This window comes from Saccopteryx leptura, chromosome 10 (assembly GCF_036850995.1).
Source record: "Saccopteryx leptura isolate mSacLep1 chromosome 10, mSacLep1_pri_phased_curated, whole genome shotgun sequence".
Classification (NCBI taxonomy): Eukaryota; Metazoa; Chordata; class Mammalia; order Chiroptera; family Emballonuridae; genus Saccopteryx; species Saccopteryx leptura.
The window spans coordinates 8653664-8677916 of NC_089512.1; the positions used below are offsets into that span (position 1 = coordinate 8653664).

A 24253-nucleotide genomic window follows, 5' to 3' on the forward strand; every position below is an offset into this window, starting at 1 on the left:
TATGTGACTTAATATTATTCATCAGAAGAGAAAAACAATGAAAAGATTCTATCCTAAGTACATAATAAGCACAGCCAACACTTTAGAGCTCTAATTTCATATACAGTAGTCACAAAGAAGTTTTTGCACTCCACCAACGTAGTATATAATGTAAAATGATAATTGTGTCAACAATTATAAATGTCAACAAATAGAAAGAGTTCTATATAGAAAATAGTCCTGCCCTGGCTGGATAGATCTGTTGGTTAGAGCAGTGGTAGTCAACCTGGTCCCTACCGCCCACTAGTGGGCGTTCCAGCTTTCATGGTGGGCGGCAGCAGAGCAACCAAAGTATAAATAAAAAGATAGATTTAACTATAGTAAGTTGTTTTATAAAGATTTATTCTGCCAAACTTAGCGAAAATCCGACATAAAATACTTGGTAAGTAATTATTATTATATGCTTTAACTTGCTGTAACTCTGCTTTATAAATTTTATAAAGTTACTTCCCTACTTTATAAATCACCATTACTGTGGAACTGGTCTGTGGTTAGAAAATTTTACTACTAACAGAGATACAAAAGTGGGCGGTAGGTATAAAAAGGTTGACTACCCCTGGGTTAGAGCGTGTCCTAATATGCAAAAGGTTGTGGGTTTTGTGGGTTCGATCTGTGGTCAGGGCACAAACAGGAACAGATAGATAGATGTTTCTGTCTCTCATCCTCTTTCTCTAACATCAATCAATCAATTCTTTTAAAAATCTAAAAAAGAAAAGAGAAAAGAAAAGAAAAACAGTCCTTTCAAAATCAGACCATTTTGTAATTAGAGTTATTGTGAATATATATATGTATATATACAGACAAAACTGTTGTCCTCTTTAGGGCACAGGATATATGAAGAGTGTTGCTACGAGGGTGGGGGAGGGGGTTGTGTGGACTGGGATGGGGGTGCCCCATTCCTGAGGATCAACTAATTGTCAAATTGTTACAATGTTGGATATCAACAAAGCATGTTTTCCCAGTTAGTCAAATCTCTATGAGAACCTAAACTCACATACGTTATAGGAAATTAAAAGGGGGAAAAAAAGTAAGGATAAAATCAAGACCTTCCGACCTTCCACATCTGTTGCTTCAAACACTGAAAAAAATATTATTCACCCCCTGGGTCACCTGGCTTTCTTATCCTGCTTTTTGTGCAGGTCCTAGCTTCCAGTGCTGGGACACAGACCCTTTCCCTTTTCTGGCCTGTTTTATGCAACACACTTTAGGATTTCCAATGTCAAAAGGCCCGGCCAACCTGCCCGGGAGGTGCAGATAATCCCGGGTTATAGGCTCACGTTGGCCGGCTTGTCATTTTCGCTGTGCCAAACCCTCCCCTACGAGGTCTGTTTTGTCTCATGCCCGGCTGAGTCACATAGAATAGATAGATAGTTTATCAGCACATGTCCCGCAGATCATGTTTTCGGCTTACAAATATAGCCCGTTAGCGCACCGGCAGAGGCTCGGGCAGTTGGAGCGCTTCCGGCTCCAGCGTGTGGCGCGGCGGGCAGGGGCTCAGGCTGCAGCGCAGTCACGGGTAGGTGGCCGTCGTGGAGGGGGCGCGGGGCGCGGGCCAGCGGCTGCTCCTGAAACCCGGGGGCATTGCGGGCACCGGGAGGGTGGCCTTGTGTGTGGCACCCGCTGGAAGGACCGGGGCGGTTCTCTCCTTGTTTACGGCAAGACCCGGGCGAACATCCCCAACCTGACGTGCAGGGCTGAGGATTACGCAGTAATCTGCGTTTCAGGGCAAGGGCTGGGACTGAATGCGGGCTGGGAAGAGAGGGACCGGGCTGCTGCTGTGGCAGGGTCCCCAGGACTCCTGCTCCTTGTGTCGTGGGTACTCCCAGCACACTGCCCGGGTGCCCAAGGCTGAGCTGCAAACTTTGTGGTCCCAAATGCTGTCCAGGGCAGATAAATCAACTTTGTGTCTTCTTCAGTGTCCTGAAGGGAATGATTGACATCTGACCGGGACGTCTTTCCTCCCAGAGACTGTCTCCGGCTCTGGCCGGGGTGAGGGTCAAAAAGTGACCGGACACCCAGAGGAGGACTGCTGGCCTCTGTAAGCAGCTCAGCTGTGCTGGCAGCTCTCCCCCTGGACGGGATCCTCCCCGTAACTCAGGGTCTGGGGTGTTCTCCAAACACCCTCCGCTAGCCATGCCCAGAGAGAAAAATCCTCCCGTACTAATGTAGCTCTCCTTTTCATCTTATATGTAATTGGCAGCAGTGTCTGCCTTAATTGTTTTGATTTTTTTAAAATACCTGACATATTTGGAGCTTCGTTAAGTGCCTGGTACAGTCTTAATTAAGCACTTGACACAATTATTCCACGTGATCTTCTCAGCAATCCTATGAGCTCAGAGCTGGTTACACTTTGTCTACATGAGAACCCCAGAGGTTCAGAGAGGTTAGGTAGCCGTCTCAGGGACACGCAGCTGTGAGAGTCAGGACTCCCCTGGCAGGCCCTCTCCGACTGTCCTCTTAGTCCCGTCTGTAGCTTCTGACACCCTCCCCCTATTTCTAGTTGAACAAATCATCATAAAAATAATGGGTGTTCCCAGGGAAACCTTAATCATGTGACATAAAATGCAATTTAATTCTGAATTTGGTTGAAATATGGTGACTATACCCACCTCACTTGAATAGTTAACCCCTATTTACACCATTGTTTCTATCAGAAAACTCACTCTGCCTTCTAACTCTGGGATCCAGGTAATGGCCTTATGTAAGGACAAATGAAATTTGTGTGCCACTAAAGCCCCTTGCCTGCCATAGGGTCTACACTGTTCCTTGGTGTCATCAGAAATTCCCATTGGTTGCTGTCATTCCTCTGGGTCCAGTGAGGCCAATGACAGGCATCTCCTTCATGTGGGACATGCCCCTGGGGGAAGGCTGTAGGTGACCTGGAGCTGGCCTGCCCAAGGGACAGGATGGGAGGAGGGGAGCCAGGTCTCTCCCCATGGCTGGTTCAGGTGACCCCCTGACACCGGCTTCCGGCCACTCTCCCCGCTTCCCGCTCGCTGCAGACCCTCTCCAGACCTCAAACGGGGAGCGCCAGGGAGGGCCCAGAGCCTGGATTGTGGACTTGGTTGGGTCTCCTCCCAGACTCCCTTGATCCTTCCCACCTTATATTCTCTCAGATGTCAGCTCTGTCCCCATCCCTGGTCACCTCAGTCCAGTTTATCATTTGACAAAAAGGGAGAGGACAAGGTGAATCAGAAAGTCTCCCCTCCTGCCTGGAACCCTGGCAAATGACTTCTGAGTGGAGATGGGAGTTCTGGTGCCAGGGGACACGTGATTCTGACATACCCGGGTTGGGGATGGAGCATGGAAAATTATTTCTCCTCACTTACGGTCCTGCAGGGCCACCCCTTACCACACACAATTGAGGATATCCCTTCTCCCCCAGGTCCCACAGCAGCTTGGGCAGCCTCTGGTGTTGAATCCACACGCTGCTGCTGCAGTGAAATGTATTGCTTTCAGCATCTCTTCTCCCCTCTAGATCCAGGACTCAAATGCATCTTTCTGCATTTAGTGAGTGTCCAGCAATGTCAGGTGTTTAGGGTTCCCGGAAACAAAGAACAGAAATACGCACTGAGTGAGATGGCTCAGTCCACAGGTTCCTGTGTTGAGGTTCAGAAGCAGGAGCTGGGCATCTCTAGCCCTCCAGCTGTTGTCACTGGATAACTGCTCAGTGTCAGGGGCCCGGGGGGCCTGATTTGTGGGGGCCAGGCTCAGAGCCCAAATCTAGGGCCTCCCACACGGTTGCTCATGTCTGTAAAGCGTGGTTCTTCTCATCTTGGTCTGTGGACAGATAAAGTGTAATTAAACAAAAGATTAAATAATTCAACTTGTGTTATGTGCTGTGAAGAAAATAAGCAAGAGCCCGAGAGAGAAATCAACAGGCAGATCTATCTCACGTGAAGGAGTGGGAAGGCCACAGGAATGGGGGACAGAGTCTAGGCAGAGGGAGGTTGTGAGCAGTCTGAGGGGGGGAGAGCAGGAGGGGGCCGAACACTGAGGAGAGCAGTCCAGGTGAGTGGGAGGGGCTGGCCCAGGGCACATCATGCCAGGGGCTTCCTGGGCCCTGTGAGGCGCTGGGGTCCCCCTCATTCCAAAGGGAAGACTCTGGAGGACTTGAGCAGGTGGCAGCATGATCTAGTTCTCCTTGGAAAACGACTATCACTCTCATGTGGCACATGGATTGGAAGTGTTGGAAGTGGGTGAGTGGGAAGTCAGGAAGCTAGCTGTGATTTTTGCACAACTGAGGCCAGATGTGACACTAATTGGTGGTAAGAATCGCATGCCCTCTAAGACTTAGGTCAGGGATCCCCAAACTTTTTACATAGGGGGCCAGTTCACTGTCCCTCAGACCGTTGGAGAGCCGGACTATAAAAAAAACTATGAACAAATCCCTATGCACACTGCACATATCTTATTTTAAAGTAAAAAAACAAAACGGGAACAAATACAATATTTAAAATAAAGAACAAGTAAATTTAAATCAACAAACTGACCAATATTTCAATGGGAACTATGGGCCTGCTTTTGGCTAATGAGATGGTCAATGTCCGGTTCCATATTTGTCACTGCTAGCTGTAACAAGTGATATGACGCGCTTCCGGAGCATGCGTGTGTCCCGCGTCACTGGAAGTAGTACTGTACGTGAGCGACGCTGCACTTTGCACCCGCATCCTGTGCTCCTCTCACTGACCATCAGTGAAAGAGGTGCCCCTTCTGGAAGTGCGGCGGGGGGCCGAATAAATGGCCGTAGTTTGGGGATCCCTGACTTAGGCGATGAATTGGGAGTGTGCATGAGAGAGTGTGTGTGTGCATGTCCGCCTAGGGGTGAGCAGAGTGAGCAAACAGAAGGCATAAAGGAGGGACCTCCAGATAAATGTGGAGTCATTCCTTAGATGGGAATTAAGGCAATTAGGGATGGGTTGATTCTAAAAGGAATTATGTTTCTTTGCAATACGTGTAAGACATTCCAAGTATATGTGTCAAAAGAAGCAGCTGGATATATAGACACCAGATGTCGCTATAAAAAACGGCTGATTTTTATAAGTGCCTCCTACCTTACTGTCCACCCTGTTATTTATTGCTATGAAACAAAATCACCCCAACACTTAACAGCTTAAAACAACAAACATGTATTATCTCACAGTTTCTGAGGGCCAGGGACCTGGAATGGCTTAGCTGAGTGGTTCTGGCTCGGGCTTTGTCCTGGAGTCGCCATCAAGATCGAGATACTGGCCAGGGTTACAGTCAGCTGAAGTCATCTCCACTGGGGCTGGAGGAGCTGCTTTTAAGACAACCCCACAAGGTTGTTTATGAACTTCTGGGCTCCTCCAGAAGCTGCATGGGTGGATCTGATCCTAACCAGCCAAAATCTGTTAGAACCAAGCATCAAGACAGACCATCACCCCATCGCAGATCAGCACATGGACCAGCGCTGCAAAGTCAAGACTGCTCTGATGGGAGAATCACAGCCCACAGAAGGCAGGTTGGAATGTAAGGTCTAAACCCAACCAAGTTGATTACCTTCTGTGTCAGTTCTCAGCGGAGCGCCTCCTCCCTCTGAATGTGCCCTTCAATGTATGTACTCTGTGAAACCCAGTGGAACTCTTTCAAGTGTTTGTCCTTGCAAATACTAAAATTCCTCAGTAGACAGTGTGGGAGGAGGAGGAGGCTTCCTGCCTTTTCCAGTGTGGGCTGGGCATCAGCAGAGTGGGACACCTATGGGAGTCTGCCCCAGCCGTGTGCCCAGAACATGGTCCCTTCTCAACCTGGCAGCCTTGGCTAGGAGTAGCCTTTCTGCAGCTCTTTCAACCCAGAAAACAGAGCCCTCCTGTAGCCCATGTGCTCAGAAATCCTTCTGCCCCTGCTTATACCTGGACTTTCTCTGCACCCACGTGGCCTTCACACAGCTTCTTGTGGTCTCACGGGTTACATTCCCAGCTGCCACTCCTTCTGCAAGTCCCTGTGTGGTCCATGCTCTGAAGGCCTCCCGTCCCTGCTTGCACCTGGACTCTCACTACCTATGCCCCGGATGCTGGTCAGCTGTCTTCTAGCTGCACTCTGGCGGGGGCTCGGGGGCTGGTCATCATCCAGCAAACCCGAGCAGCCGGGCCAGATCAAGGACCTCTCTGCTGTTCCGGTGGGGAAAACTACAACTTCCAGAATGCTGTCTGAAGCCCTTTCTTGAATACTCTCCCTCTGCTCTGGGATAGGAGAGGAAAGACAGAAAGTCTCAGCAAAGAAACAGAACATAGAAAGAACCAAATGAAATAGACAAGAATTGAAATAGGCTTATAAACATAATGGAGACAATTCGAGGGAAGAGTGAGAGACTTGAAGAGAGATTGCTGGATATTATTGATCTGAAAAAAAGAGAGGGAGAGAGATTTACCAATAACAAACAGGGCCTCAAGAATCTATGGAACAATATCTAAAGGCCTAATATTTGTGTTATCAGAGTCCCCGAGTGGGGGGGGGGTTAAGAGTACAGTACAAAAAAAAAATATGTTGAAGAAACAATGGCTGAACATTCCTAATTCATTCACGTTTCATTTTGAAGTTCATGATAAAACTATTTTTTTTTCTGTGTGTGGACGAAGCTGACATATTATATGTATATATTTTTAAACAGGTAATTTCATGGTCCCAAAATGGGACATAAAGTGGTCGTATTCGACATTGCTGTCGTCAGAGCCTTATGGGAAACTCGCGTCAAGAAGCACAAAGTGCGGCAGCAGAAGGAGGCAGAGAGACTCGAGAAAAGCGCACTGGAAAAGTATGTTTTCTGTACTTGCTCGTAGCTCCTTTAGTGAGTAAGGATCCTGGATAGACTCCGGTTTTGCTCTGCAGGGGGCTATCTTCCGGGACTTCTCACTGTCAGTGACACCTGCTTATTGAACTTCAGAACCTTCACGCTGTTGCCCAGAATGAACGTTCAATCCCTGTAAAGTAGCACCCAGAGCTGTCAGGACCCACGTGCATCCCAGGCACTGGGCTAGGCACGGGGAAGACAGCGGCGACACACCGAAGTCCTCTACGGCCCATGGTAGCTCACGAGGCTGTCGGAAGCTCTCCCCGTCTGTGCGGCCAGGTGATGGCTGCCCTCCGTCCTGCTGTCCTGCTTTCTGTCCCGCACTTCAGCTCTCTCACCCACGAGCTGAATGCTAGATAAGAGTCATTGTATTGATGCTATTTTTACTTGATGGCAATGATGTAATTTGCAAGCTTACTACTATTAGGTAAGCTCGTGTAATATGAGCAAAAGAGCTGTTATGTCGATGAAAAGCTAAATTGAGTGTTTTGGAAAAACTGCATTTGTGATAAACGTGACTCACATAATTGAATTAACACTGCACAAGGCTGATGAAAATATGACAGGCCAGGAAGGTGGCACATCCAAGTGGCTCTGCGTGTCTGTCATTTTTATTCCCTGTGAAGAAACCCAGACTGGAACTCTTGCGTGATGCATTACGGGCGTGGTTTATCTGGGAAAGGCAGAACGGGATTCTGATGGGCACACCCATTCTCAGGGGAAGTCAATGGCCCTATCAGGTTTGCAAAGTGTGATGTATTTCTATGCTTTAAGTTAAAAACAAAATACGCAAAATGTGATTCTCTCTTTAAAAGTATTTATTTTCCCATTGAGAGAGAGAGAGAGAGAGAGAGAGAGAGAGAGAGAGAGAGAAGGGGGGAGGAGCAGGAAGCATCAACTCCCACATGTGCCTGACCAGGCAAGCCCAGGGTTTTGAACTGGTAACCTCGACGTTCCAAGTTGGTGCTTTATTCATTGTGCCACCACAGGTCAGGCCTTTTAAAAGATTTATTTATTTATTTATTTTTTAGAGAGGAGAGAGGAAAGAGAGAGGGAGGGGAGGGGGGAGAGAGAGAGAAGGGGTTTCTATCTTTTTAAAGTTGCTTTTTTATTTATTTATTTTAGTGAGGGGAGAGAAAGAGAGAAAAGGTGGGGGGAGGGAGCAGGAAGCATCAACTCCCATATGTTCCTGACTTTGAACTGGGGACAGCATTCCAGGTCGACCCTTTATCCAGTGAGCCACCACAGGTGGTAGTAATTCAGAACGCTGAGGTTTTAAAGATTCCTCTATATCCCCAGGCAGAAGGAACTAGACAAGGGGGAGGCAGGAGAAAGCGGAGGGTCAGGGAGACCGCAGGGAACGCGGAGGACTGCGCCTGCGCCCGCGCCCGCGCCCGCGCCCAGGTGGCCCTCTCTGGGCAGGTAAGGGCGATGCCGCGGAGTAACCGAGGCCTCTGTCGGACGTTTCAGGATAAAGGAAGAATGGAACTTCGTGGCGGAGTGCCGGAGGAAGGGCGTCCCCCAGGAGGTGTACTGCAAGAATGGCTTCGTAGACACCAGCATGAGGCTTCTGGAAAAGATCGAGAAGAACTCTCTCATAAGGCAGAGTTCACCCTCCAAGGGCAGAGACAAAGCGAGCAGCCCTTTTGTGTTTGAGCTGTCGGGGGAGCACTGGAAGGTGAGTCGCTGTGTTCCTGGACCTGCAGCCAGTGGAGGCTCAGGGTGGCGCTGCAAGCCGACCTCAAGGTCTTGGCCTTGGCGGGGTGAGTGCTCCTGGTTCAGAGAGGTTCTGCTCTGCACCGGGTTCTCGCTGCTTCTCCTGCAGAAAGACAGTGTCGTTCTGGAAAGAGGAGGGGCTGGGGGTCCACTTGGATCCTTTCAGGCTGGGAGCAGCGAGGAGGATCCAGGGGACCTCCCAGGAGCGCCTAGCCTTTAAATAAATGCTTTCTTCTTTCAAATGCGATTGAATAATACTCACTCTGCCTATCTTAGGGGGCCCATGTGAAGTCATATTTAGGGTGAAAATATTTTTGTAATTTTTAAGTTAAAATCTTAACCTGCAGATCCAATGGCAATGATCATGAAGCACATTACAAGTGCCAAGCAGAGGGGTCACTGTGGACTTTCTGACTGCCATCTCCACCCCACTGACACCCCCCCCCCCACCTGCCACACTTTACTGATGGCGCCCTGTGGTTAGGGGACACACATGCTGTCTTTGTCTTTGTTCCATCCCCTCAGTGCTGGCTCACCTTGTTTGCAGAGGGAGCACTTGGTGAACTGAATTTCTTCAACCGGACAAATAGTCCCCCTCAAATCTCAACGCTCTCCTCAATACCATTATGGTGTTGTCCCCGAACACCCACCCGGGTGAGGGAAGGCTGGGAGCCCCGTGGGTCTTCCTCTCTGTCACTTCAGAGGTGCAGGCCCAGGGAGGTGGCTCTCCCGGACACCTGTGGAGAGCCCGGCCTGGAATCCTTACCGTCTCTCTGGTGCTCTTTCCCTCCTGTTTATCAAGTATTTTAAAAAACAACTGCATAGGAAGGGACATGCAGCCCAAACTTAACAATCTAATGTGTGGACAGATTTTACTTTCAGATTTTATTTTATGTTAAAGTGGCATTCTGTAGATAAAGAAGACATGTTGTGGCATGCGTGTGAGCCCGGTTGTCTGTGCTGACGGGGTCTTTGATTCGGATAGTATCATGAATTCATGGGCGGATCTCTTATTGTGAGATTAGTGGTAACCGCAGTGTCTCCGCTTCCTTTTTGGAGTGGCCGGAGAGCTGGCAGTTAGTTACCCTAGCGCGCACGTGAGTTCTCTCAGTCCTGGCTTTTTAAATAAGTGCAGGGTTTTCCTTGGCTTTGTGTTACTCAACTTGGGCACACATTTAGGACCTAGTGCCAACTGCTGTCATTCATCTGTTCCAGGAGCTCCCAGAGTCGTTGAAGGAGCAGACGCACTTGAAAGAATGGCACATAAACAACACCCTGATTCAAACCATTCCCACTTTCATCCAGCTGTTTCAAGCGATGAGAATTCTGGATCTGCCGAAAAACCAAATCTCCCATCTTCCGGCTGAAATTGGTATGTCTCTGAGCAGAGTCTCAGGCCTCTGGTAAGCAGGCAGCTGGCGGAAGGGAGGGGAGGGGATATAACGCTGTGTGAAAAGTCCGCCCCGCACTCCCCAGGAACAGGAAGTAGCCTAGAGGGCCATTTCTTGTGTCCCCAGAGCTGCTTGTCCATAGTGTCCCCCTTGGGCAGTGATGCCAAGATCTCACCTGTGTAACTCAGCACATACAGACGTTTGCAAATGCTCAGAAACCAGAAGTCTCATGGGTGAGCAACTCAGTGTTTAGAAACTTTTTATTTCCTTTCAGCTGTAGAAATACAAACATGCAATGATACCTTTAATGGAAACATGAAATGCAACATATTGTTCCCATAAATTAGTCCATTGATAAGTTTAGTTTAACTTCTGCCATTTGAAAAAGATTTTTAAATTTATTGATTTTAGAGAGAAAGAGAGAGAGAAACATTGATTTGTTGTTACACTTTGTTTATGCATTCATTGGTTGATTCTTGCATGTGCTCTGACTGGGAACTGAACCTGTGATCTTGGCATATCACGATGACACTCTAACCCAGGGGTCTCAAACTCGTGGCCCGCGGGCTGCATGCGGCCTGCTGAACAATTTTGTGCGGCCCGCAGACTAATCCACAAAGTTCAAAATATTTTGGATAAAATTAAGTAAGCCTAGGGGCCTACTTGTATTTTTCATTTCTCTAGCATCCTAGCTAGATATTAGCTTAGTTAACAGCAGTTGTGATGCGAACTACAGTTTCTGGCCGTTTTGTGACACTGAGTAAACTGCATGTACGATTGTGCTTGTTGTGCCGAACGGCTGTGATCTTGCTCTGCGGCCCACATGCTGAGTTGAGTTTGAGACCCCTGCTCTAACCAACTGAGCTACTCAGCCAGGGCTATTATGTCATTCTGATCAAAATTTTATACTTCGTTTTATTGTTGAAGACCACAATAAACCACAAGTGGTGGTTACTGTTTCTCTTTCTCTGTGTAAGTAAACAGTAATTTGATTTCCCAATTTTTTTTTTTTTGATTTCCCAATTTTAAAAATTAGGTTAAAAAATGTTCAAGTGCTCAATGCCTTAGAACATGCATGACACGATGTTTGGAATATTGCTCCTTTGCCGGTTTCTGGTTTGGGAGCTGGTTGTGTCTGCATTCAATCAAGACAGACTTGGCGTGCAGTGTTTCTTCATCAATCCAGTTGTTGCTTGTTATCCTGAGTGTGTTCACTTCCTGCCTGTGAAAGGGATTTTCTATTTAAAAGCATATTCTTAATGAAGCATGATACATCATAATTCAATCAATGTAACTGTGAAGCCCAAGATAAAAGAATTCCATGCAGTCTATAAACAGTATGCTTATTTGAGTCATTCACTGCGTACATAAAGTTTTGTGTGTATTTTGGTACCTAGCTCACGTCTCAGTAGAGCCCACCAACAGGCCATGGCTGGTCACTGTGCTTCCTGGAGCTGTTACCGCTCTCCAAAGCCATCGCCTGTTATTGCATTCCTTATGTCATTCCAGAGGGGTTTGTGCTCTGGGACGCTGGGCCTGACATGGCCAACAGACTCCCCCCCCACTCACCTTGCCTCTACTTTCACAAAGGGTTAAACAGGTAAAGAGAAGGAGGAGGGGAAGCTCTGATCAAGGACCAAATGCTCAGGATAAAAGATGAGCAGACATTTAATAAAAAGTGCTGGCCCTGCTGGTTGGCTCAGTGGTAGAGCGTCGGCCTGGCGTGCAGGAGTCCCGGGTTCGATTCTCGGCCAGGGCACACAGGAGAGGCGCCCATCTGCTTCTCCACCCCTCCCCCTCTCCTTCTTCTCTGTCTCTCTCTTCCCCTCCCGCAGCCAAGGCTCCATTGGAGCAAAGTGGGCCCGGGCCCTGAGGATGGCTCTGTGGCCTCTGCCTCAGGTGCTAGAATGGCCCTGGTTGCAACAGAGTGACGCCCCAGATGGGCAGAGCATTGCCCCCTGGTGGGCGTGCCAGGTGGATCCCAGTTGGGCACATGCGGGAGTCTGTCGGACTACTTCCCCGTTTCCAACTTCAGAAAAATACAAACAAAAAAAAAAGGTGCTTAAAATAACGACATTGAAATTACATTTATACAAAGGTTTTACATTGTGTTTTGCTTTCTGTTCTTAAAAAACCTTAAAGGACCAACCCTGTGATGTTCATTTTTTTCCCCTGGTGACAGGCTGTTTGAAGAACCTGAGAGAACTCAATGTGAGTTTCAACCAGCTGAAGAGCATCCCTCCGGAGCTGGGAGATTGTGAAAATCTAGAGAGGCTGGACTGCTCTGGAAATCTAGAATTAACTGAGCTCCCCTTTGAAGTAAGAAAGGAAACATTTTTGCACTATGATTTACTTTTATTTGGTTTCTGACATGAAGTGGTCTATAATATGGAGAAGATTTCCATCACCCTCTACCAGCTATTATAAGGTCTTTAAAATGTTCTCACGCTAGGCCAGGACCTGATTTAAGTTCAGAAATGCCATCAAAGGAAAACGAGGCCAAATAATCCTGTTCTTATGCAGGATATTTTTATTTAATGCCTGTTTAACATATGATCTCTGTTGGCTGTCATGCAGAACCCAGTGTGTTTATCCACAATGGTGAAATGAAGTAGAAGCAGTTGGAAATAAATACAAGGGGTAAAAAAAAAAAAAAAAAAAAAGAAAAAGAAAAGAAAAAAAAAGATTTATATCCTCAACAAAAATTGTAGGTAACTAACACAGTCCTACAGATTAAGAAGTCCATTAATTAAAAAGGCCCTGGCCGGTTGGCTCAGTGGTAGAGTGTCGGTCTGGCCTGAGGGAGTCCCAGGTTCGATTCCCGGCCAGGGCACACAGGAGAAGCGCCCATCTGCTTCTCCACCCCTCCCCCTCTCCTTCCTCTCTGTTTCTCTCTCTTCCCCTCCCGCAGCCGAGGTTCCATTGGAGCAAAGTTTGCCCTGGCGCTGAGGATGGCTCTGTGGCCTCTGCCTCAGGCGCTAGAATGGCTCTGGTTGCAACAGAGCGACGCCCTGGATGTGCAGAGCATCGCCCCCTGGTGGGCATGCCGGGTGGATCCCGGTCAGGCGCATGTGGGAGTCCGTCTGACTGCCTCCCCGTTTCCAACTTAAGAAAAATACAAAAAAAAATATTATTAGTTTCTTTTGGTCTGTGTTCATTGGAGAAATGGTTTTAAATCATTTTCTGATAAAATGGAGCAGATTAACATGAATAGCTTTTATTGCCAAATAAAACTAAACAAGCTTCTTGTGCTGAAGGGAGATAAAAATCTCACAATCCTGCTGGTAATAAAAGGCTAAAAATGTATTGTGGGCAAGGTTCTGACAAGGCCTTGGTCAAGATGATAGTCCTGGAAGGGGCATTAATTTCCTTTCCCGAAAACTTCCGTGTGGGAGGAAGTGGCTGCTTCTAAGTCAGCATCCATCTTGCCCCAGGAAATGCCCAAAAGTGGTCCAGGTGAGGGGACACCACTGAGTATCATGATTCTCTGCACAGTGTCAGTCTCCATCCCTCCCCAGTTTAGAGAATGGCTCAACCTGGCTCAGTCTTCTCTCAGATGTTTAGGCTGGAAGCAAGCCAAGTCACCTCTGACCTTTCTTGCTCCCATGTGCCATATCCACTCGTAAGCCAGTCCCGCTGGGCAGCACCTCCAGAAGATGTTCGGTATCTGACCACTCCCTGCATCTTTCCACCAACACCCTCGGCCAAGCCCGTGCTGTCTGTCATCTGAACTGGGACAACAGCCTCCTAGCAACCTTCTTGTACTCCACCCCCCTTTATTGAGATATAATTTACATACCATAAAATTCACCCACTATAAATGTACGTTTCACCAACCCATTACCCCCTAAGAATTCCGTCTTGCCATTTACTATATAAAATTACATCGCTTGTTTATGAAATCACCAACTCCTCAAAGGCAGCCACCGTGTGCTGTTTATCTTAGCAACCCAGGCAGGTTGCAGAGGTCCGAAATACTTGCATATATCCATAGAAATGCCTTTGGGAAGAGACATCAATCAAAAAGTTATGAGTTGAACTTAATTCTCACTCTTACAAAAGTAACTACAATATTTTGTCGTTCCTTTCTAGTTAAGTAATTTGAAGCAAGTTACATTCGTAGATATCTCAGCCAACAAGTTTTCCAGTGTCCCGATCTGTGTCCTGAGGATGTCTAATTTGCAGTGGTTGGATATTAGCAACAATAGCCTGAATGACCTGCCACAAGATATAGACAGGTAGCTACTTGCATTCTGAAGGTGAGGTGTATGAATTAGTTACTAACATCTTAAACACCGTTAACATTTATAAACTTGCATAACACATGAATATTCGTGGAAATCAATGAATTTTCCCGAGTTCATTGTGTCCAGGAAATTAGTTTGGTTCTTTATATAATAAAACAATTTCTAGTCTACATCCATACATGTGCATATACAGGGGTAGGCAAAAGTAGTTTTACAGTTGTGAGCATGTGAAACAGTTTATTCTTTTTTTTTTTTTATACAGAGACAGAGAGTCAGAGAGGGATAGATAGGCACAGACAGACAGGAACGGAGAGAGATGAGAAGCATCAATCATCAATTTCTCGTTGCGACACCTTAATTGTTCATTGACTGCTTTCTCATATGTGCCTTGACCGTGGGCCTTCAGCAGACCGAGTAACCCCTTGCTCAAGCCAACAACCTTGGGTCCAAGCTAATGAGCTTTGCTTAAACCAGATGAGCCCGCTCTCAAGCTGGCGACCTCAGGGGCTTGAACCTGGGTCCTCCGCATCCCAGTTTGACGCTCTATCCACTGCACCACTGCCTGGTCAGGCGAAATAGTTTATTCTTATATTATTTATTAATTATTATATTATATTATTTTCCATATGAATAACTGTAAATCTACTTTTACCTACCCTGTATACGTGCATTTGAACAAATCGTCTTTGTCTTGGTGAACTTTAATTTACTTTGGTTCCCAATAGAATGGCATCATTAACTTTTCTTTATTCCACAGAAGTAGAAAAGTAAAATTATTACATATAGAATAGAAACATATCAACTCTATGTTTAGAATATCAGTGAGGATAATTTTTATTAGTTTTTTTATTGATTTATTATATATATAATCTTTCAAACAAAACTGGTATGCTTAGTAAGGTTTTCAAATTATATCCTTGTAGCTATTTCATGTTTAAAAATAATTATTACACTGAATTATGTAAGATTCTTTCTTTCTTTTCTTTCTTTCTTTCTCTCTCTCTCCCTTTCTTTCTCTCTCTCTCCCTTTCTTTCTTTCTCTTTCTTTCTTTCTTTCTTTCTTTCTTTCTTTCTTTCTTTCTTTCTTTCTTTCTTTCTTTCTTTCTTTCTTTCTTTCTTTCTTCTTTCTTTCTTTCCTTTCTTCATTCTGTATGGCAGGCCTGGAGAGTGGGCTGGGTTTAAAGTGGTAAATGAAGACCCTGGCTGGTTGGCTCAGTGGTAGAGTGTCGGCCTGGCATGTGAATGTCCCAGGTTTGATTCCTGGTCAGGGCACACAGGAGAAGCACCCATCTGCTTCTCCACTCCTCCTTGCCCCTCTTTCTCTCTTCCTCTCTAGCAGCCATGGCTCAATTGAAGAGAGTTGACCCTACATGCTGAGGATGGCTCCATGGCCTCTGCCTCAGGCGCTAAGAAGAGCTTGGTTGTTAAGCAATGGAGCAAAGCCCCAGATGGGCAAAGCATCACCCCTAGGGGGCTTGCTGGGTGGATCCCAGTTGGGCACATGTGGGAGTCTCTCTCTGCCTCCTGTCCTCTCACCGAATTAAAAATGAATGAATGAATGAATAAATAAATAAATAAATAAATAAATAAATAAATTGGTGAATGAAACGAAACCTCTGGCTTCCTGGAATCCAATCCACAGCATTCTTTCTAAGGTAGCATAAGTAAACTGTCAGGTTATCGGCACCAAAAGTGGCTTCCTCCCGTCGGCCATCTGTTTCTGTTTTCTACTCCTGGTACAGCTGATGTATTTAGAGGCTTTCTCAGGTTGTGAGACTCAAGGGGAATTGTTTTAGTTTGAAACACAAGAGAAACTTTGTAAAACATTTATGGGATTGGTCAAGATTTTGCAAATGAACGAAAGAAAAGAACCTGGAGAGAGGGTCACTAAGTTAGATAGAATACAACTGAAAATAGAGGGAAATGCTTTGGGAGCCTAACTGGCTGATTTCCTTTCCTCCCTGCAGGTTTCTCCCTGTTTTAAAGTTAGAAAATAGACGAGAGGGGGATGACTGTGCTTTTAAGATATACGAAAGGAAACAATTGCTGAAGTTTGTTTATTTTCATGCCAGCTCTAGTATGACTTCTCCCATGCCCTGTTCATGCTTGGAACGAGGCAGACACTTGGAGGAATATATTGATTTAAAAAAAAAAGTTTTCAATTACAGTTTGTATTCAACACTATTTTGTATTAGTTTCAGGTGTATAGCGCAGTGGAAATAAATTCATACTGGAAGGATATATTGAATTTTTAGGCTCCATCTCCGCCTACTGCATAGTGTGTAATTTGCTTATGCTGTGGTTGTATCTGGGTCTTCTATTGGCAATTAAGCCAGTAAAAAAAAAAAAAAAAAAGTGTCACCTGCTATGACTTTATTTATTTAATTTTTGAAGTTAGTTTTTTTTTTCTCATAAGGGTCACATATAACAGATAAACGGAGTCAGGATTTCCTGCTAGGCTTTCTTTGTCATTCACTCTGGCTTTCTTCGCCATGAAGCTAAGTCCTTGGTTCTGATCCCTTTTCCTTCATAGGCTGGAAGAACTCCAGACGTTTCTCCTGTATAAGAACAAGCTGACCTACCTTCCTTACGCCCTGCTTAACCTGAAGAAGCTCACCTTGTTAGTCGTCAGCGGGGACCATCTGGTGGAGCTCCCAACCGCCCTTTGTGACTCGTCCACACCTTTAAAGTGAGTAGAGACTGACCTGTGGTGGCGCAGTGGATAAAGCGTTGACCTGGAACACTGAGGTCACCGGTTCAAAACCCTGGGCTTGCCTGGTCAAGGCGCATATGGGAGTTGATGCTTCCTGCTCCTCCCTCCCCCTTCTCTCTCTCTCTCTCTCTCTCTCTCTCTCTCATTCTCTCTCCTCTCTAAAAAAAAAAAAATTAATAAAAGAAAAGTTAAAAAAAAAATAAAAAAAAAAGTGAGTAGAGCTGAGATGCTAGCAGAGACTCGTTCAGACACAAGGTAAGGGGCACGGAGCGTCTGGAGCTGGGGCGCGTCAGCTGGTCCTTGTACTCCGAGACCCTGATCCTGGTTCATGGGAGTTCTGATACCTTTTGACAGGATTTTGAAGGTTTTGGACAGTGCCATGGAGAGGGAGAGCTCAGAGGACTTCTAGACAAGGCTCTGTGCTGTTTGAAGGCACAGCAGGGCGACGCTGGGGGCTCCCGGGCCTGTCACTCCCTTGCGGCCGATTCCATGGCGTGTCCCCTTGGCTCCCTGCTCATGCATCCTGCCAGAATGTGGAGCTCTGGGGATCCCCGATCACCTCTGCCCTGAGACTATTTTGGCCCCTTTCCAGTAGCTTGAAGCCTCCCCAGGAACCTTCCCTTGAGGCCACTCCAGTGAGAGCCACTTCCTCACTGAGTCCAGAGACCCATCTTCCCTGAACATCAGCTTCTTGTTCAAACCACCATCAAGGAGCTATTTCCCTGGGAATACCAGTTCTCAGTGGCCAATGCTCATATCAACATAAATGCTTTTTTTTTTAAAGATTTTATTTATTTATGTTTTTTTTTGTTTGTTTTTTACAGAGACAGAGAGTCAGAGAGAGGGATAGACAGGGTCAGACAGACAGGAACGGAGAGATGAGAAGCATCCATCATCAGTCCCTCGCTGCACGTTGTGACACCTTAGCTGTTCATCAATCGCTTTCTCATATGTGCCCCGACCGTGGGGCTACAGCAGACCGAGTAACCCCGGCTTGAGCCAGCGACCCTGGGTCCAAGCTGGTGAGCCCTGCTCAAACCAGACTAGCCCGTGCTCAAGCTGGCGACCCAGAGGTCTCGAACCTGGGTCCTCTGCATCCCAGTCCAACGCTCCCATCCACTACGCCACCGCCTGGTCAGGCTATTTATGTTTGTTAGAGAGAGGATAGAGAGAATGAAAAGTGGGGAAAGGAATGGGAAGCATCAACTTGTAGTAGTTGCTTCTCGCATGTGCCTTGACCAGGCAAGCCCAGGGTTTTGAACCAGCGACCTCAGCATTCCAGGTCGACACTTTATCTACTGTGCCACCACGGGTCGATCTCAGCATAAATCTTTATTATGTTCTGGTTTCCACAGTAAAGGGCATAGCAAACAGAAAGAAAGAGGTTGATTATTGCGGAGGGAGAGACCAAATCCGTTCCTGCATAAGCACAAGTTTAACAGGGGTTTAAGACATCTTCTCTCCCTGACCCACACGACTCCTTCCACTGGAATGGGCTTCCCACTGTCCTTGGCTGGCTTAGAAATGCTGTCTGAGTAAGAGAGGCCCGCTGGTGAGAGGGGTAGCAGGAGCCATCGCTACGACCCCTTCCACATTTGGGCAACTGAGGCAGGCAGAGCTTACATCCAAGGGCAGGAGGGGAGCCTGTGGTCAGGGTAAAACTGTAACCTATGTGCAGGGAACTGAAGTCATATCAAACAATATAACTGTAGGACTTGGAGATCTAAGAGAATCAGATGGGCACTCTGTGGCTATATATCAGTTCAACAGAAGGACTAGATATAAGTTTGCGTTAAAAAGGCAATAACGTTCTGACTTCTTAGAAACAATCTATAGAAAAAGAATGGAAGAGACAATGGCAGTAACAGTAATAAAACTCAAATACAAAATATCTATGAAAACCCCCCTGAAAAAATAGTTATCTTATATGAAGAGAGCTAAGAAGTGTTCCAAAAGAAATATCAAAGAGGTCTTGAATATTTAGAAAGGTATACTATCTTTTCTGGATAAAAAGAAAAATAAAGATGTGATTTCTTCCAAAAATTATACTTAAGTATAATACGATTTTAACCATCACTGCAGTGAGATTTCCTTCTTGTAACTTGAAAAATGGATTTGAAAGTATAACTGAAAAACAAAAAGCTAGCCCTGGCTGGTTGGCTCAGTGGTAGAGCGTCGGCCTGGTGTCCGGAAGTCCCGGGTTCGATTCCCGGCCAGGGCACACAGGAGAAGCGCCCATCTGCTTCTCCACCCCTCCCCCTCTCCTTCCTCTCTGTCTCTCTCTTCCCCTCCCGCAGCGAGGATCCATTGGAGCAAAGATGGCCCGGACACTGGGGATGGCTCCTTGGCCTCTGCCCCAGGCGCTAGAGTGGCTCTGGTAGCGACAGAGCTACGCCTCAGAGGGGCAGAGCGTCACCCCCTGGTGGGCAGAGCATCGCCCCCTGGTGGGCATGCCGGGTGGATCCCGGTCGGGCACATGCGGGAGTCTGTCTGACTGTCTCTCCCCGTTTCCAGCTTCAGAAAAATACAAAAAACAAAACGAAACAAAACAAAAAAACAAAAAGCTAAAAGCAGCAATGATAATTTTGAAATACAGGAGTATTGCGACAAATTTTCAACTTTTCTGAATGTTTGAAAATGTTTATAACAAAATGTTCAAAAAGTAAAGGTATAGAACAGAAAAACTGGGAGGTGGGTAGCGGGTTGGGGAACTGAAGAGAAGGGAAGGAATGTCTCTATTTGATTGAACAACACTGAAATATTTGCTGTTGATAAAAGATATTTTATATGGATTGAGTGAAAATAGTGGCTGACCAGTGGAAGAGATTGCGTCTGGGTCAGAGAGGAACGAAGGGCTAGGGCGAGCGACTACTGCTTTAAATAAAAAGTGTCATTGCACTATGTAAATTTAAAAATATGTACAGTGATTTACTTTGATAAAAAATTGAAGAAGGATAAAATATAGGAAGATTTTTTTTCAGAGGGGAGATAGGGAAGGACAATAACAATTCAATGAAAGAGATTGCAAAGGAAAAGTTGAAGGGGTCTGTCTACGTAGGAATAAAAACTTCTTTGCTTTCTCTATATTTAGACATTAAATACAATTAAAACAGTGATTCTCAACCTTTCTAATGCCGTGACCCCGCAATACAGTTCCTCATGTTGCGGTGACCCCAAACCAAAAAATAATTTTGGTGGCTACTTTATAACTGTAATTTTGCTACAGTTATGATTCGGAATGTAAATACCTGATGTGCATTATGTATTTTCCAATGGCTTTAGGCGACCCCGCTGGGGTGGCGACCCACAGGTTAAGAACCGCTGAATTAAAAGGAAAAGATTAACTGGAAACTGTATGTGGCTGAGTAGCTCTCCTTTCCCCCTCAGGCTCTGAGTGGTCTCTGCCTTAAGACTGGTTCCACAGTGGAGCTCTAACTGGTGATGCTCATTTTATGAGGTCAACTGTAACTTTCAAGAATAAGTAGGAACTTGGGATTTAGGACCACAAAGATTGACTTCCTATAGGAGAAATTTTATAGTTAAAAATGTACAGGGGAGACTGACCAGGCGGCGGTGCAGTAGATAGAGTGTCGGACTGGGATGCAGAGGACCCAGGTTCGAGACCCCGAGGTCGCCAGCTTGAGTGCGGGCTCATCTGGCTTGAGCAAAAAGCTCACCAGCTTGGACCCAAGGTTGCTGGCTTGAGCAAGGGGTTACTCGGTCTGCTGAAGGCCCCGGTCAAGGCACATATGAGAAAGCAATCAATGAACAACTAAGGTGTCGCAAGGAAAAACTGATGATTGATGCTTCTCATCTCTCCGTTCCTGTCTGTCTGTCCCTATCTATCCCTCTCTCTGACTCTCTGTCTGTCCCTGTAAAAAAAAATGTACAAGGGAAAAAGTGATATTGTCTATATTTTCTTGAATAGATTTGTAAACCTTATGGACAATCCTATTGATAACACCCAGTGTCAAGATGGTGAAGAAATGATGGAAAGTGAACAAGATCGTCAACACTTTGACAAAGAATTTATGAAAGCCTATATTGAAGATCTTAAAGAAAGAGGTAGGTTGCTCATACTTAAACTATTTAAAACGATTATACAGAATTTCATATACTTAGGCAACACATTTATTGATATAAGTCAAGTTGACAAAAAGTTAATTGGCTAGGGGCAGTTTATGTTGTAAATTATTTTTCTATGTACCAAAAATAAAAAAAGATACATTTCCTTAAAATATTTGATCTGTCTAGTGCACCTGAATGCTTGATACACCATCAAATATTTCACAGAGAAGCATACACGTAAAACGTGAGGGTTGCATGACTAGTTGTATGTGAGTTTTTAACTAAATGACGTGGATGAAAAGAGTATTCTAGTTAATGGGAAAATAAGATTCCATTTCAAAATTCATGTAAATTCAACATCAGAAAGTCATCTCTTATTATAAACCAGGGTACACCTACATCAAAATCATAGAAGGAAAAACACAATATGCAGAGTGATAAAGTAGTCCATTTAATTCTGGTTTCCTAGAAGGTGGGGGTAATGCAGATGAGCAGGGAGGTCGCAGAACAGTTGGGCAGGATTTTTCCCAGGCTGTTTCCAAAGTGTTACAGAAGGCTTAGAGCCCTTTCCACCTGTCACAAGAATGCATAAGCAAATAAAGGCATAAATTAGTTGTCCTTCTAATGCCACCTCTTTTTGGGGCGTGGATGCCTAAGAGTGATCCCTTAATTTTTCAGTTCTCTTCTTTGGTGAGCTAGGTGTGAACCTGATGCGAAGCTGTGATGTATGTGGATTTAGGGAGGAGGTCGCCCTGGTTCCCAGGACTTTGAACACCTGTGGCTAGGTTCTCTCAGTCACCCTCAGAAAATATAATGTATGTGAATTTACTCCTCTCCGGCTAGTGGATGTCTGCAGACAATTAATCAGATTCAGATATTCAGAAGTTTCATGACATTAGTAAAAAAAAACAACACACCATTTATTTAGCAAATTAAATTTTTGTTCAACTAAATTAAGAACATTTCTATACAGTTACCTCTCATCTAATAATCCCTAATCTTAAATGCTGAAATATTATGAAATAAATTAGAAATTTATGACTCGGGCTGGTTGTCTCAGTGGTAGAGTGTTGGCCGGCTGTGGGAGTCCCAGGTTTGATTTCCAGTCAGGATAGGCAGGAGAAGTGACCATGCTTCTCCACCCCTCCCCCTTCTCTTTCTCTTTCTCTCCCCCCTTCCCGCAGCCATGACTTGATTGGTTCAAGTGAGTTGGCTCAGGTGCTGAGGATGGCTTCCTGGAGCCTCTGCCTCAAGCGCTAAAAATAGCATGGTTGTTGAGCAACCAGCAACAGCCCCAGATGGGCACAGCATCACCCCTGAGGGGGCTTGCTGGTGGATCCCAGTTGAGGTGCACATGGGAGTCTGTCTCTTTGTCCCCTCCCTCTCCTCTCACTAAAAAAAAAAAAAAAATTTATGTTAAATGTAAACCTGAAATAACAAAACCATTTATTTGTCAAAATTAATCTTTGGGTTGCATAATTTTCCTCTTGTGAAAACTTTATTGTTGTAGTTATTAATTTACTCATAATTATGTTTCAGTGCTATTATGGAAAAATACAGAAAGAATAAGAGAAAATAAGCATTAAGCTTCAGCTTTTTGTGGCCAGCAGTAAAACAATTTGCTTTTAAAAATTAACTTTAGCGGTGATAAATTTTGAATGGATTCACTTATTTCTAAGTAATTATAATAATTATATCCCTGATGTATTCATATTATATTGAACCAAATAATATTGCCAATATTTAGCTGGTTGTAACCTACAAAAATAATGATTTTTTAATGGTTTGACCTACTTGTAGTTGGGCCTGTCTTTGAATATTTAAAAAATTTTTTTTCTTCATCATGCTGTCTTCCCTCTTTTTTCTCCTTCCTCATTAGACTAATGTCTGAGTTAGTCACAGAATCCATGGCTAAACAGAAAAAAAGATTTAATGAGTCCACAGAGACCTCCAACCATGTGTGATTCAAGAACAATGAGGAAGTAAAACCCCTCAGGCCTCAAATGTTAGTGAACTTAAGACTCATTTGCGGGTCCCACCCCTGAGAGTTTTTGACTCATCAGATCTGGGGTAGGGCCTGAGAATGTGCATTTATAACAAGTTCCCAGGTGATGTTGATGCCTTGGGTCCAAGAATCATTTGTATAGACCAGTGGTCCCCAACTCCCAGGCCGCGGACCGATATCAGTCCGTGGGCCATTTGGTACCGGTCTGCAGAGAAAGAATAAATAACTTACATTATTTCCGTTTTATTTATATTTAAGTCTGAACGATGTTTTATTTTTAAAAAATGACCAGATTCCCTCTGTTACATCCGTCTAAGACTCACTCTTGACGCTTGTCTCAGTCACGTGATACATTTATCCATCCCACCTTAAAGGCCAGTCCGTGAAAATATTTTCTGACATTAAACCGGTCCGTGGCCCAGAAAAGGTTGAGGACCACTGGTATAGACCATCCTTGGACAAAATTCAGCTGTGAAGAGAGAAAGAGTAGTAAGCAATGGGAAGAACAAGATTGAGAAAATCTATACTTATTAGGGACCTACTTGGAATAGAAATAGTCCAAACTTCTTTTATAATCCATGTCCCCTTCCACCTGGTACCCACAGTCCCAAGTTCTCGACCGTCTATTTCTATTTTGTCAACTTTTATTATTTTAGGGTCATGTGGTTTGCAGAATCCTGATGTAGCTGTGTGAGCTGGTTGGAAATATTGCAAAAGAGTGAGAGTTAACAATTCTGTCTTAGATATAAATACTTCTAGAATATGACTTCATTATGATGGCTGACAATGGTGATACATGTCCTTATCTCTATACTTAAAATATGAAGTGGCAATAATTTGTGTATATAGGCATGTAGGTACACTTCATGATGACATAGAGAACGGTTGAGTGTGTGTTTTCCTTTTGTTGCAGAATCTGTTCCCAGCTATACCACCAAAGTATCTTTTAGCCTTCAGCTTTGATACTATCCATCGGAAGACGGCAGACTCTCCCTGTCCGTGGAGCCGTAAATCTTCATGGTGTGGGTCATGTCATCTAGTGTAATGGCTTGTGCTTAAGCACGAAGGTTAGCAACCACAAAGTCTAGAAGTCATTTTGTTAGGAAAAATGATTTTCAAATTTCAAATATATGAATACTTCTCTCTGTGGACTGAAGAATTGATAAATGGGTTTATATACAGTATTGATATTAAAGGTTCATTTGCATATACTTGTTTCCAAATAATGCACATTTAATATTTTAGATTTTTTTTTTTTTTTTAAAG

General features: G+C 45.0%; 1 protein-coding gene across 1 annotated transcript; it reads left to right on the forward strand.

Annotated features, from left to right (window-relative positions):
* The first annotated feature begins 1467 nt into the window (after positions 1-1467).
* LRRC2 (leucine rich repeat containing 2) lies at positions 1468-24143 on the forward strand. Its single transcript, XM_066350609.1, has 9 exons — positions 1468-1555; positions 6668-6811; positions 8318-8525; positions 9779-9935; positions 12137-12273; positions 14047-14192; positions 16735-16890; positions 20843-20979; positions 23901-24143. Exons 2-9 carry the CDS (start codon positions 6687-6689, stop codon positions 23948-23950), a joined length of 1116 nt encoding a protein of 371 aa, XP_066206706.1. The 5' UTR covers positions 1468-1555; positions 6668-6686; the 3' UTR covers positions 23951-24143.
* The last annotated feature ends 110 nt before the right edge of the window (positions 24144-24253 follow it).

Coding starts and splice junctions, on each gene's coding strand:
- LRRC2 (XM_066350609.1), top strand. CDS start 6,687: ATGGGACATAAAGTGGTCGTATTCGACATTGCTGTCGTCAGAGCCTTA. Junction 9,936..12,136: donor CCATCTTCCGGCTGAAATTG/GTATGTCTCTGA, acceptor CCCTGGTGACAG/GCTGTTTGAAGAACCTGAGA. Junction 12,274..14,046: donor TAACTGAGCTCCCCTTTGAA/GTAAGAAAGGAA, acceptor GTTCCTTTCTAG/TTAAGTAATTTGAAGCAAGT.